Source organism: Capra hircus, chromosome 16 (genome assembly GCF_001704415.2).
Source record: "Capra hircus breed San Clemente chromosome 16, ASM170441v1, whole genome shotgun sequence".
Classification (NCBI taxonomy): Eukaryota; Metazoa; Chordata; class Mammalia; order Artiodactyla; family Bovidae; genus Capra; species Capra hircus.
Genome location: NC_030823.1, coordinates 17,742,652 through 17,757,931, shown reverse-complemented (window position 1 = coordinate 17,757,931; position 15,280 = coordinate 17,742,652). Strand labels below are relative to the sequence as shown.

The 15,280-nt window shown below is 39.5% G+C and overlaps 1 protein-coding gene across 1 annotated transcript in view; it reads left to right on the top strand.

Annotated features, from left to right (window-relative positions):
* The window catches only part of USH2A (usherin), a 935,662-nt gene that overhangs the window by 593,904 nt on the left and 326,478 nt on the right, over positions 1 to 15,280 (top strand). The window contains exons 39-40 of the mRNA XM_005690572.2: positions 12,422 to 12,572; positions 13,182 to 13,324. Of these exons, the coding sequence (XP_005690629.2) occupies positions 12,422 to 12,572; positions 13,182 to 13,324 (294 nt within the window). The remainder of the gene's footprint in view (positions 1 to 12,421; positions 12,573 to 13,181; positions 13,325 to 15,280) is intronic.

Sequence of the window (15,280 nt, the reverse complement as noted above, 5' to 3'; positions counted from 1 at the left end):
GAACCATAACTAGAGCCAGGGTGAGATCTGCCAAGTGGGTTTTGTATTACTTTTGACAAATATTTGCACCAATTTTGATTGAGGTAGTCTTACACCGATAAAATGTTCTGGTGGGGTTTTAGGTTTCTCTCAGAAATGTAGGTCCACAAGAGTCGGTGAGAGACCAAAAGTAAATGTTATATCATCTTTGGGTTTTATTCAACAAAGTACTCCATTATTTCATCCCTGGGTTGAGAAGTAATTGATACAATTTTTAACAAAATTTTTATTTTATGCACATGCTTTTTAGTCAAGGCTTTTGTCCTAAATACTTTCTATAACCCCAGTGACAACCTTGAGAAAATGTCATCATTTCTTTAACTTGGATCCATAAAACCTGCAGCCCTTGCTAAGCATCTTGTTTTGCTATTTTTCCCTGGAGACCTTTCTGGGAGCTTTCACAGCTAAAGTTGCCTTGAAAAGAGAGGAAAATTTTTTAAAAATCTGAGAATCTGAGACAGACTAAAAAAAGGTTATTTTTCCAAATCTCTACCCCCAAATAAGCATCCTCAAGATTAGAATGACATAATTTTTTTTTAATAAATAAGCTTCAAAAATGTCTTCATTTAAAACCTCCTAGCTATAAGATTTCTCACTCTGCAAAGCAGTGTCCACACTCAAAGCTGGTTATTTGGATGCCTGGGGACAGGTGGGGAAGAGGCAGGAAAAGGAGGCAAAACCCGCTCTGTGCCTGTGAGGAGGGGCAAGGTTCTGGCTTAGATAGTCACTTCAAAAGGCATTGCTAAAAGTGATAGGAGTTTGGGTTTTGGAAGCAGGTTGCTAGATTCAAACAGCAGTTTAACCACTTATTAGCTGTATGCTCTTGTGCAAGTGGCTTATCTGCTATGGTCTGAATATTTGTGGCTTCCCCAAATCTGTATGTTGAAACATTACACCCAATGTGATGGTATTAGGAGGTGGGACCTTGGAAGGTCATAAAGGTGAGGCCTCAAAAACCAGATCATACCCTTGTAAAAGAGGTCTAAAAGAGCCCCCTTCCACCATGTGAAGACACAGCAAGAAGGCACTATCCATGAACCAGTAAGTGGGTTCTCAGGAGGCTGCATGGTAAACAGGAACACGGATGGAGTTTCAAACCAAAATACCCATGTTTGAGTCCCAGCTTGGCACTTAGAGCAATCACAAGGAACTGTAAAAACATTATAATACTCAACACTTTTAAAATTCATGGTCTGGCTATACAGTCAGATGAATGCAGTGTGTATTAAACACAGCTATCCAATAGACCCATCTCAGAAAAATCTCAGACAGTCATTCTGACCTGAAATTTAGTATTCAGGCTTGCCATCCCTCTTTCTCCCTCTGCACCCCCACCTCTATTATTGAATTCATTCATTTCCTACCAGCTTCTGCCTTGATTGCTGGGCTCAAGCCACAATGCCTTCAAGGCTCAGGCCCAGCTTGCCCTTATCTTGGGGCTGCCTGAGATGTGTGTCCCCCAGTTGTTTGCAAATCCCTGCTCAAATACAGTCTCCCCCACTACCATACATAAAATGTCAGCTTTTCCCCCGCCTCCTCCCTCAGCACTCCCAATCCCTTATATTAGAAATATTTCTTGGTTACTAAAATGTTTTCATCACATACACACACAAAAGGTAACTGTGAAGTGACGGGTGTGTTAATTAACTCGTTTGTGATAATCACTTCACAATGTATACATCTATGAAATCATCACATCGTTACGCTTTAAATATACAATTTTACTTGTCAATTATACCTCGATGAAGCTGGGGGAGGGAAAAGAACTATTCATAAAAAGTGGGGGGAAAATAGAATCATTTCTTTTTTGTGTCTTTTGTCTCTCTCTCCTTAAAAAAACTGATTTAACTAATTTAACTTAATGTATTTCCAGAGCATAGGATACTGCCTGGCTTATAAGTAGACATTTGTCAATTTTTATTTCTTTATATAAATTATATGTAACTTCTTCCCTGGTATCTCAGATGGTAAAGAATCCACCTGCAATGCAAGAGACCCAGGTTTGATTCCCGGGTCAGGCAGATCCCTAGAGAAGGAAATGGCAACCCATCCCAATATTCTTGCCTAGGAAATCTCACAGACAGAGTAGCCTGGCAGGTTATAGCCCATGAGGTCACAAAGAGTTGGACACGACTGAGCAACTATCACTTTTTTTTCATGTCCTATCTTACATAATAACTATGTAAAATAATGTTAAATTTATATATTTTATATACTTATACAGTATATTGTATAAAAATATTAAATGTCTATTTTTAATATACACTTGCATATATTTAATTGCATACTAATGTTTCTAATGCTACATACTTGCATTATTATGTATTGTATATACAGTCATACTTAAATATACACATATGTGAAATATTCATTCTGTTGGAGATACTGGGAAATGAATCATTCATGCCTTACTATCAGTTCAGTTAAGCTCAGTCACTCAGTTGTGTCTGACTGTTTGCGACGCCATGAACTGCAGCATGCCAGGCCTCCCTGTCCATCACCAACTCCCAGAATCCTCCCAAACTCATGTCCATCGAGTCGGTGATGCCATCCAGCCGTCTCATCCTCTGTTGTCCCCTTCTCCTCCTGCCCTCAATCCCTCCCAGCATCAGAGTCTTTTCCAATGAGTCAACTCTTTGCATGAGGTGGCCAAAGTATTGGAGTTTCAGCTTCAGCATCAGTCCTTCCAATGAACACTCAGGACTGATCTTCTTTAGGATGGACTGGTTGGATCTCCTTGCAGGCCAAGGGACTCTCAAGAGTCTTCTCCAATATCGCAGTTCAAAAGCATCAATTCTTTGGTGCTCAGCATTATTACAGTCCATTACTATAGGAGTAAATAAATACAAGTTTCTGGAAAGCAGTTTGTCAGCTTATATCTGAAATGGTAGTACCATTCGTCCCTATTGACACAATAATTCTGAAAAGCAAAACTAAAGGTACATTTATTAGGATACTTGGAATATTATTTATAATATCAAAAATGATGTTGTTCTACAACACCAGCTTTAAGTGAATGTTCTACATTTGTAGAAATACTATATGCAGTTATTTTGAAACATTATGTTACTAAAACTATTTAATGGCATAGAAATTTTCACTATATATTATAAACAAAGTTTACAAAATAACATATTAGAAACATTGAGCATAATGCTTTTTAATTATATGTGGAATAAGAAGAAAGACAGGAATCTTCAATAGTATAAAAGTGGCCATTTCTGGGTAGTATCAGTATGGATAGCGTCATTTTCTTTGTTTGGTAATTTTCAAATGTTCTATCATGAACATATTTTATAGTTAGAAAAATACATGCTTTTAAAAGGGGTCATGTTTAGTTCTGCAAGAACTAATCATTTTCTTTAATCATTTTTGGTGAGCAATAAATGGCAACCCACTCCAGTATTCCTTCCTGGAAAATTCCAGGGATGAGGGAGCCCCGAGAGCTACAGTCCATGGGGTTGAAAGAGTCAGACACGACTGAGCACACACAGACGGGCTTGTTAAGCACTCGAAAGTTTACCAACAAAAATGAAAAACAGATCTCTGTTCTCAAATAGTTTATATTACCATTACTTTTGTGTACTATGGGGGAAAAGAGGACTACTGGTTAAAAATGCCTGAAGTTCTGTCCCTAATGGTAATACCAGCTTTTTCTCAGGGACTCATAGAGAAGGTCCCTAAGAGTTCAGTGTGGTTAGCAGGAACAACCACATGTACCCATTGCCCAAGGTTGTCCCTGTTTCAAGCCTGCTCCAGCTCAGTGCATCCATGTTGGTTATTTATAGTACCCTGTTTTATTCTCAGAAGGTCCTGATATAGACAAAAGAGTATATTCACCATAAGTTTTGTAGAAATAATATATTTTTAGCTCTACCTCAGGGTCTTCCCAGGTGGCACTAGTAAAGTAGTAAAAAAAAAAAAAAAAAAAAAAAACAGAAACCCACCTACCAATGCAGGGTACACAGAAGACGTGGGTTCAATCCCTGGGTCAGGAAGATCCCCTAGAAGATGAAACGGCAGCCCACTCCAGTATTCTTGCCTGGAGAATCCCATGGATAGAGGATTACTGGCAGGCTACTGTCCACGAGGTTGCAGAGAGTTTGATGTGACTGAATACACAGGCTCCCTATCTCAGAAACAGCTAACCAACAAGAGTAATAATGTAATGGGGCAGCTTAGGAAGCAACTATTTTCCTATAACTGGTAATGAATAGACGGGCACTTGAATACCACTTTTCTGGGATGTTTTAGGCAAGAATCCTTTATTTAATAGAAAGTTAGACTTCATAGTTAGTTGTCCTCCAAATTTAAAATGCGTTGACCATTCTGTGGTCACTTCCATGACCTACCTGTAGATAACACATAATATTTAAAAATTTAGTTCTTGTACTAATGTAAGACCTCTCTGTGTTGCATTTTACTGAATTTCTGGCTTTAACTCATTCTTGAGAACTAGCAGATTTGTACTAGCAGTTCTATGTGAGGTTCCTTGTAGGTAATAAGGAGATGCTGTGATAAAGAAGACCAGAAAAGTATTAAGAATATGACTTGGACAGAAAGTAAATCTGATCTTTACAAAAACTAATCTATTTAATATTGTAAATGGTTTTCTTTCATATTTACTTAATGTGTTCAATATTTATTCTCTATTATAAATCACCTACTAGAACAGGCTGTTTTGTGGTGTAAAATTAAGAGCACTGTCCTTGAACTTAACCAGTCCCTGTTTAAATCCTCACACTGCCAGTAACCAGTTTCGTGATTTGAGATAAAATATGAAACCTGTGAGCCTCAGATGCTTTATCTATACTTTAGAGAGATAATGCTACAATTTCATCATGTAATTCCAAGGATTAGAAATAATTGTGTTAAAGAGCCTGGCACACAGTATGTGTTCCAAAAGTTAGCTCTTACGAGAGACTCTTTGGCGAACATTAAATCTGGTTTAACCTACTTGTCACTGTTTAATGCTGCTCTATTTGTACATCCTTGTGCTCAAGGTTGACTGTCCATTTGTTAGCACATCTGCATATTCCTCATAATTAATATCTTTTTTAATGACATATGGTTTAGTGACTGGAAATGGAGTCTTGCCTTCTGTTTTCAATTTGTTTATGACTCAACGACTCAATAGATGTGTCTGAACTTTAATTTTCCATTCTGGAAACTAGAATTTAAAATCCTTGCTCATATGTAGCTATTTCAGAAAATGAGAGGAAAATGTGTACTCTGAGGATTTTGACTATGTGCCAGGCTATTCAGCAACGCAACAGGACGCATAGAGATGAAAGGCCATGGTTTCCCTCATGCTAACAGGGAGACCTAAATGAGGATGCCAACAATCAAGTCTTTGAAATCAGAAAGTAGTTTGGGCTGGGATGAAGTCAGATTTCAAGTGAAACTACTAGGAAGCATGACATCTGCTTGGAGTGAGCGTGGGCAGAGATGGTGCAAGTCTTGGGCCCTGGAATTAGCCTGAGGACAAAATGGCTCCACGTGACTGCCTAACAAAGCCCTGTGACCCTGTCTGTTCCTCTGAAGCCCAAGGTCCTGCGCATATTTGGTTGTGAACTTCTAATTCTAAAGCTCCTAAAGCACTTACCCCTCTTTTAGGTGCACATTCTGTGCTGTTTGAGTCATGTCTGTCTTTTACGTAAGTATTTGGTGCTCTAAACTCCCTTTCTATTTATTCTGCCTTTCCCTGCTCTCAGCAGAGAACCGTGTGCAGAGTGGCATTCAGTATCTTTTATTACAGGTTTGAATTTAATACCAAATACTGTAGACTTCTTTGACATCTTAATGTAGAATCTGTATTTCCAGCATTTGAAATGTATACACATATACCCCAAAGTCATACTGTAGGGGTAACCAGTCGGTGGACTATCCTGAGACATTGGTGCCCCTGCGAAGCCCATTGAATTTGTTTTCTCCCCACAGGTTTCCTCTTTGGGTGGGTCACTATAGCTTCAGCAGTCACTGGACATGTGAAAATAAAGCTTCTGGTTCTGCTTTTCAGAGCTCCTCCTCAAGAGTTCTATAAATCTGTATGGAGCAAATGTTTGGGGCATTTTGTTTGTTAAAGGGGGCATTTACACATGTACATCATTTAAAAGTTTAATAAAATCAGACGTTCAAAAGATTATACCAACCAAGCTAGTCCAGTCTGTGATTTAATTTATTGCTTCATGTTCTGTATGCATTTTGCCTTCCAAAAGAGGTTGAATTTGAAATTTTACTAAGAACGCTTTTGCTTAAATTTATAGATTGGGCTAGCTCTCTTATCCAGTTGCCGTGCAGAATTAGTATTTACTGGACAAGATGTGTTGATTCAGGAGGTTGTCTGTGGAGTGCTTGCCTCGTGAGGGTCATATTAAACTTGAGAGAAGCTTTTTGAGCAACATAGCATCTTGGAGACAATATATCAAGCTGATAGATACACGGCTCTTGTGTTAAGAAACCAGGAAGGGAATTATGGCTGGTTCCCAGTTATTGCTTTGATGCTAAGGACCCTCAGAGGAATAGGCCTAGGATAAAAGGGGTTAACCAGAGGAGAAAAAAAGGTTTCCAGCACTCAGTGTTACTGAAAGCAGGTAGAATGAATAGTTCTATGTCAATAATTCAAGATGATCACTTTGTTAGGAAATATTTGGGGATTCTATATAATCAGAGTGTGACCAATTTAATGGAGCACATTTTCTTGTTATCACTCAAAAGAGAATCCACGATACATTATTATTATTATTATTATGGAGCATCTTCTGGGCATTTTTTCCTTCCCTGACAGCACTGTAAAGCAGTTCCTAACACTTGAAGGATATTTTGGTGTAAATATTTAAAACTCTAATAATTTTTCATGCTGATGACTTATCAGAGCTGTCTTCTTCAGAATTTGGATCATCAGTGATATTATACTCCTTGACAGAAAAATTAGACAAAAAAAACAACCAAACGAGGGGTGTGGTTTTATGTTATACATTATATGAAATCTGCACAATATTTTATGCCCAAGCTCTTTTGATATGTGTGCATTTTTATACATCAATGAAAGAATACATATCAAATAAGAAATCATCATTATTATAACTGTGTTCAAAGATAAAATATCACTTTAAAAGTCTTTAACAACAAATGTCCCTCAAGCCAAAGATTTATAGTTAAGTTACTGAGTATCTGGCTGTGGACAGCCAGCCATCTTCTTGCATTTCCTAGGTATGTCCCCTTTCCACGCCTGAAAAAACTACTTCGTACCATTCTTTCCCCTTTGTTCAAGCACCCAGTTCATCTTTATACTTTGGCACTGGGTGGATGCATTTGCTTTTATTTTGCTCACTGGAAAATGGACACCATCAGAAGAGATCTTTGCTGTGTTCCCATCACCAGAGCTACTGATCTCTGTATCTGCAGCCTGGGTCTTTGTTCACTTCTGCACAGTGGTGGGCTGTCCTTGCTCTATTCCACAGCCCATGTCCACTGGCTCTCAACTCACTTGGCATATACCCTGTTTCACCTTTCTCTGACTCACATACAAGGACCTGGTGATTAATTATTCTTCTTTCGCCTACATTATCATCTCCCTCGATCTCTTCTGGATCATCCCACAAAGCATGTAAATGCTGCAACTTCTTCCAGTATTTAGAAAACCTTCCTCTGATACCAGAAACTTCTCTAAGTTTGCCCCATTTTCTTCTCCCTCTAGAACACAATCCCACAGAAGTCTTCTAGGCTCCTTGTATCAGCTCGTTCTCCTCTCAGTTTTCCCCAGACTACCACACCCACCACTGCCCTATGTCTGTTCTTAGCAAGGTCATGTCGAATTGGCCAAATGCAAAGCTTAATTCTTGGTCTTTTCCTTTCTTAAGCTCAGTACATTTGACAGAGTCGATCCGTCCTTCCTTTCAGAGACACTGTCTCTACTTGGCTCCCAGGGTGCACTTTCTCTTAACTTGTCCCTTATTTTACTGATCCCTCCTGTAAGTAAATCTCCTTTATTGCAGAAGCCCACCCACCCTCCTCAAGATTTTGGTGCATCCCAAGCCTCAGTGCTCAGATCTCTTCTCCACTCACTCTATCTGCACTCAACCGCTTGTTGATTTCAAGTCTCAGCTGTGGAACACCACATAGACATTGATTCACAATTCCTATCTAGACTCATGTCAGTGACTTCGTTCTTGGTATAGCACTGAAGTCATGAAGTAAACTTCTAAAATGTATCATAGACAAAAGAACTCTTGAATCTTCTCCACATCCCATTTCTCCTCTCAGGTGCCATTCACCTGGATGCTTGGGCCAAACACGTGGCATCATCTTTCACTCCCTTATTGTCTACCAGCACCACATGCCACACTCAACTGATCCATAAAATATGCCGCCACCTCGACTGCTGACATTTGAACCTAATCTGCTGTCATCTGCTAGCCCTGGATGACTGCAGTGGGTAACCTCCCTGTTTCCAGCCTTGCCCCCACACCTCACTGGCTTAGCACAGAATGGCCTTTATTTGTTTAGAATCAGCATGTGTCCTTGATGAAAAACCCTGTCATAGCTCCCAACACTATTTACAATGGAATCCAAAGTCCTTATTGTGACTTCTAAGGTGTGGCCCTCAGTTCTGTTTAGTTGCTCAGTCGTGTCTGACTCTTTGCAACCCCATGAATCACAGCACGCCAGGCCCCCCGGTTCATCACCAACTCCCGGAGTTCACCCAAACTTATGTCCATCAAGTCGGTGATGCCATCCAGCCATCTCATCCTCTGTCATCCCCTTCTTCTCCTGCACCCAATCCCTCCCAACATCAGGGTCTTTTCCAATGAGTCAACTCTTCGCATCAGGTGGCCAAAGTATTGGGGTTTCAGCTTCAGCATCAGTCCTTCCAATGAACACCCAGGACTGATCTCCTTTAGGATGGACTGGTTGGATCTCCTTGCCGTCCAAGGGACTCTCAAGAGTCTTCTCCAACACCACAGTTCAAAAGCATCAATTCTTCAGAGCTCAGCTTTCTTCACAGTCCAACTCTCACATCCATACATGACCACAGGAAAAACTATAGCCTTGACTAGATGGATCTTTCTTGGCAAAGTAATGTCTCTGCTTTTTAATATGCTGTCTAGGGTGGTCATAACTTTCCTTCCAAGGAGTAAGTGTCTTTTAATTTCATGGCTGCAATCACCATCTGCAGTGATTTTGGAGCCCCAAAAAATAAAGTCGGACACTGTTTCCACTCTTTCCCCATCTATCTGCCATGAAGTGATGGGACCAGATGCTATGATCTTAGTTTTCTGAATGTTGAGCTTTAAGCCAACTTTTTCACTCTCCTCTTTTACTTTCATCAAGAGGCTTTTTAGTTCCTCTTCACTTTCTACCATAAGGGTAGTGTCATCTGCATATCTGAGGTTATTGATATTTCTCCCGGCAATCTTCCTTCCAGCTTGTGCTTCTTCCAGCCTAGTGTTTCTCATGATGTACTCTGCATATAAGTTAAATAAGCAGGGTAACAATATACAGCCTTGATGTACTCCTTTTCCTATTTGGAACCAGTCTGTTGTTCCATGTCCAGTTCTAACTGTTGCTTCCTGACCTGCCTATAGGCTTCTCAAGAGGCAGGTCAGGTGGTCTGGTATTCCCATCTCTCAAAATTTTCCACAGTTTATTGTGGTCCACACAGTCAAAGGCTTTGGCATAGTCAATAAGGCAGAAATAGATTTTTTTTTTTTTTGGAACTCTCTTGCTTTTTTGATGATCCAGCAGATGTTGGCAATTTGATCTCTGGTTCCTCTGCCTTTTCTAAAACCAGCTTGAACATCAGGAAGTTCACAGTTCACGTATTGCTGACGCCTGGCTTGCAGAATTTTGAGCATTACTCTACTAGCATGTGAGATGAATGCAATTGTGCAGTAGTTTGAGCATTCTTTGGCATTGCCTTTCTTAGGGATTGGAATGAAAACTGACCTTTTCTAGTCCTGTGGCCACTGCTGAGTTTTCCAAATTTGCTGGCATATTTAAGTGCAGCACTTTCACAGCATCATCTTTCAGGATTTGAAACAGCTCCACTGGAATTCTACCACCTCCAGTAGCTTTGTTCATAGTGATGCTTCCTAAGGCCCACTTGAATTCACATTCCAGGATGTCTGGCTCTAGGTGAGTGATCACACCATCATGATTATCTGGGTCATGAAGCTCTTTTTTGTACAGTTCTTCTGTGTATTCTTGCCACCTCTTCTTAATATCTTCTGCTTCTGTTAGGTCCATACCATTTCTGTCCTTTATTGAGCCCATCTTTGCATGAAATGTTCCCTTGGTATCTCTAATTTTCTTGAAGAGATCTCTAGTCTTTCCCATTCTATTGCTTTCCTCTATTTCTTTCTATTGATTGCTGAGAAAGGCTTTCTTATCTCTTCTTGCTATTCTTTGGAGCTCTGCATTCAGATGCGTGTATCTTTCCTTTTCTCCTTTGCCCTACGAAGGCTCTAAGGGCTCTAGATGCTGCCTCTCTCTCCAGCTTCCCCTCAACTCCCTTTCCTTAGTCTGATTCAGCAACACTGGCCTTTCTGACGATTCCTTACACACCGTCTGCACTTCCCCTCCCTCTCTGCCTTTGCCATGACTGCTCCCTGCCTGGATTGCTATCCCCCCAGACATTCGCATGACTTATATCACTAAGGTCTTTGTTCTAGTGTCACCTAATGACATTTTCTTCCTATGGCTCTCCTGTCTAATCTGAATTACTGTGTGCCAACTAAAACCCACACTCCTTTTGACTTTCTCACCACGTACTGTGTTTTACTCTTCACCTGAGCACTGAGTGCCACCTGGTAGGATCTGTGGCTTCTGTTTGTTCATCACTGGCTTCCTCTGTTTGCATAAGTTCCATAGGGTCAGGGGCCATGTCTATTGGACTCAGTGTTGTTAACCCTCCATACAGAGAACACTACCTTTCGCAGAATAGAGGCTCAATAAGTGTTTACTGAATAAATTAGTGAATTATTGATGAACTCAGAACTCTTACAACAGATTGATGAGACATGGATTCTACTTCTTCTATTCTCATCATTGTCATTCATTCGCTTCATAGTTCATAAGCCAGCTCTCCCAAATTGGAGAGTACATAAAAGTCAGACACCATATCAGGTTATGTGTAAATGGAAGCTAAAAATGAACCCTGATAGTTGTTTTCATCATTTTGATTCCTTATCCTCCTTCAGCAATGGCTTTGAGTAATCCTTAGTTATTAAGAGTTTATATTACAGTAATCAGAATGGCCCCAAAAATTGCATTGCAGTAGTACTTAAATTATGCTAAGGGAAGTTCAGACTAGTCCAATATAATAATAACAATAGCTAACAATTAATAATTACCAGGACCTCAAAAAAGGTGATTTATTTACATTTCTTTGATCTTCACAACCATCCTGAAAGGGCAAAGTGTTACCCCCATTTGAAAGACAAGAAACATAAGCTCAGAGTTGTTTGGTGATTTTCCCAAAGGCATTGAGCTGCGCTTGATTTGCTTTAGAGTTTCTGACAAGCTTTGGAACACACTCTGATATGATAGGTTCATTCAAGTTGTACCTATTGGAAAAATTAATAACCAGAGTCTTCTTGTTTGTTTTTTAATTTTTAATAGAATAAGCTTCACTTATTTCTGTTAGGCCTTCTAGAACTATCCAGATAGATTTCCCTGATAGGTTTTATCAAGCTGGTATCCTCAATTCAGGAATAATTTGCCAGGTTCAACTAGACTAGAAAACGTCTGTGTCCCAACTTGTAACATATTTGAATAAAGGCAGCATCACTGTGAGAAGGGGCAATTGACTGTATATAACACATAGAGAAAGAAGGTTAGCTTTTACATTTTCATAAATAAGAATTAAGACTGAAATGTGCTACTTTCATTGTAGAAAAATAAAATGTTTAATAAACCTTCCTCAGAAAAAAAATCTGATTGTCTTTGTGATCATGGTATGATTAAAGAGACGATGGTGACATCAGTGGAAGAAATAAAAGATCTGGACTCCTTCACTGTTCAACTGCTTGATTGTTGAGCAGAGGTAAATTTAAAAAGGTATTTTAATATTTGCTTCACTAAATCCCCTCCATGTTTTCAATTAGAGAAACAGAAGTACAGGTGCGGATGTGCTGTGTGTTCATGTGTCTTGCTCTTTGGGGGCTGGCTTTTAAGATGGAAATATTCATGTAATTGTGTTGAAATGAACAATGAGGAAGTACAGTAGTTCAGGAATGAAAATGTTAAATTAAATGGACCATGTTTAACATTGTTGTTGATCCTGAGGAACAGTTTTTCCAGTATATGGAGCATTTCGATTCCATCCAGCATATGTTCTCCACAGTTTTCTCTGCTCTAATTCATCTGTGTTTTTCGACAGCTCCAGATGGCGTGCTGCCTCCGAGGCTTTCATCTGCCACTCCAACCAGTCTTCAGGTTGTCTGGTCTACACCAGCTCGGAACAACGCCCCCGGCTCTCCCAGATACCAACTCCAGATGAGGCCTGGCCACTCCACCCATGGGTTTCTAGAGTGAGCATTCTACTTGTCCATCCTTGTGTCATCTGGGTTATACACTTTAGCCATTAATTCACTTTACCTTAACTTTGTTGTAATAATAGGTAGGTCAGTTCTCATTTGCAACAAATAAAGGCCCTCTTTTAAAAGATCCAATAAACACACACACACAAAAACACCCAAGCAGTACCCTAGGAGATAATTATTTGCTTTGCCAAAGTATCTATTTTTAATTTATAGAGGCTTAAAATAAGATTCCTTCAGCCTTTTCATGAACACATGTATATACCAAAAACAAACATATACCAGAACCCCACAAAAACTGCTGCCTAATTATGGCTACAAAATTATAATACTTATTCCACAAATTCCATGTGGCATCAGTCTCAAGACTAGAATTTACTCCATATTGATAAAATTGCCATTTCATATAAATGGAACTATACAAACCCTTAGCCAAATAGCTACTTATTTTAAAAGAGATATCATGTGATGACAGAAAACTACAGAACTGAGAGGCACATTGATATCCCCTGAAAATCCTTTACAATAAGATTTTACTTTTGTTAAAATTTCTTTGAATGTCTCAGCCTTCCTAATTTTAGGATTTCATTCCTCATACAGGCTATTTTCCAATCCTTCTGCATCATTAAACTATGAAGTGAGAGATCTCCAACCATACACGGAGTATGAATTTCGGTTGGTTGCCTCCAATGGATTTGGCAGTGCCCATAGCTCTTGGATTCCATTCATCACCGCAGAGGACAGTAAGTGGTCTGAAAAACACACAGCTGAATATCTTCTGCCTTAGCACATCTTCAAGTCTTTATGTTTTTCCAAAACAAAGAAATAAGCCTCCTGTATTCGCTTGATATTGAGTGACAATAATCTTTTCCAGGACCAGGGTGGTCAGAGTCTCCAGAAAGAAGAAAAATGTGGGTTTGGAGGGTTGGAGAGTTAGGCCTACTGACAGGAAGACATAATTCACAGTAAATTATGATATGGCCCCATGCAGTCCTTCAGGGTAAATCCAGGTGTCCTGAAAGGAAAATGATATCCTCGTCTATTCTATGACCAAGTATTGCAAGTGTTCTCTGCAGAAGAACAGGAAATATGGACCCTACTTCATAAGGATGCTTAGAGGTCATTATAGATTGAGATTGTCTTATTCAACCAATACAGGGAATTTTCTAGATTTTTATGGAAGACTTACATTTGCATATATATATATTTTTTTAACTAGGTTATATAGAGAAAAGAAATACATGGTTATCATATTAAGTTTTATACACATTGCCTCTTGAAAAAGCATATATATGGAAGTATAACTTTTAGAAAAGTTAGAAATTAAATCAAGCTATACAGAGTGAAGGAGGACACTGTATCTTTGAACAATGAGGTTTTTAGGGTTAATCTTGTCAAGTCTTTTAATCAGAAGCTTCTTAGAAGATGTTGCTCTGTTGGCCAATTGCCATTCTAGCTCTATATTCAATCAGGGCCCAAGTGACTTTCAAAAGGCTGGATATTAATCTCAAAAGGCACAGTATATGAAACAATATCAATTGTATATGAGATAGATTCTTTTATGTCTACAATATCCTTAATTATATTAGTTTAGTGAGAATAAGACCTTAAATGAGATAGAATCAGAACTATCTGCCTTCCTTAATGCTTACTTAAACACACACACACACACACACACACACACGAGCAATAATATATAATACTTCCTTCATTTCCCCCAAATTGTAATTACTCCCAGGGAACAGGCTAGGTACTTCACAAGGACACATCCAGGCATTTCATCTCAAGGGTACCATTTAGTAAATTATCAGCACGGTGCAGTAAACGACACCCACGGTCCAAAAAGCATCAGTGCACCAACTCAACGTGCCTACACCTCTTTTAGTGAGAACATTCCATGCCCTCTGGCAGATCTGACAATATGAACACCAACTGTATACAGATGTCTGAACCAGGGAGCCCACGACCAAACTAGATTTCTGAAGAAACATTTCTTTTTTAAATCAGCTGAAAAAAATATTTTTACTATCCTTAGATAGCGCATTCTTGATGGCAAGTGATGGAGGTTAACTAAAAATAATTTTTTGCCCACCACAGAGGTGATGACACCACAGAACTCCACACTAGAAGAGGAGAGAAATGACTCCTTTTTGGCACCCACCATTTCTGTTTCGATAAATTCTGTTCCGATAGAGAGGGGACAGCACTTGTATTTCCTCCGTGGTGATCGTCATTGAATAGGCGCCAGATTCTCCTACCTACAGGCAGGAAGTTAGTTCATAAAGTCCCAGACACTGTAAAGGCCCAGTTAGCACAGCGCCCTCTGTTGAGCAAACTTCTCTCCTGCCTCATCTTATCATGAAACAGGTTTTACAGACAGGTTTTACAGTGTTTAGAATTTTCATGCACAGAGACTTGCCATCTCTGTGGCTTTTAGGGCCTGCGACCAAAGTGAATAGTGTTACCCTTCATCTTCCTTCATTAAGAATTAGTAACAGTTGATTGTATAGCAGATCCTAACTCATGAAACCCAGTCATCATTTTCATTGAAATACTTTCTCTGAAACCATGACCTGTTCCTTCTTCTGCTTCACCTGTGACGTCACATCCACCAGCAAAGGACTAAAGGCTGGCCCGTTTGCCCCTCTAGGTTAACTTACTAGTGAATGCTCACCCCTAAGGTATAATGACAGTGTCCT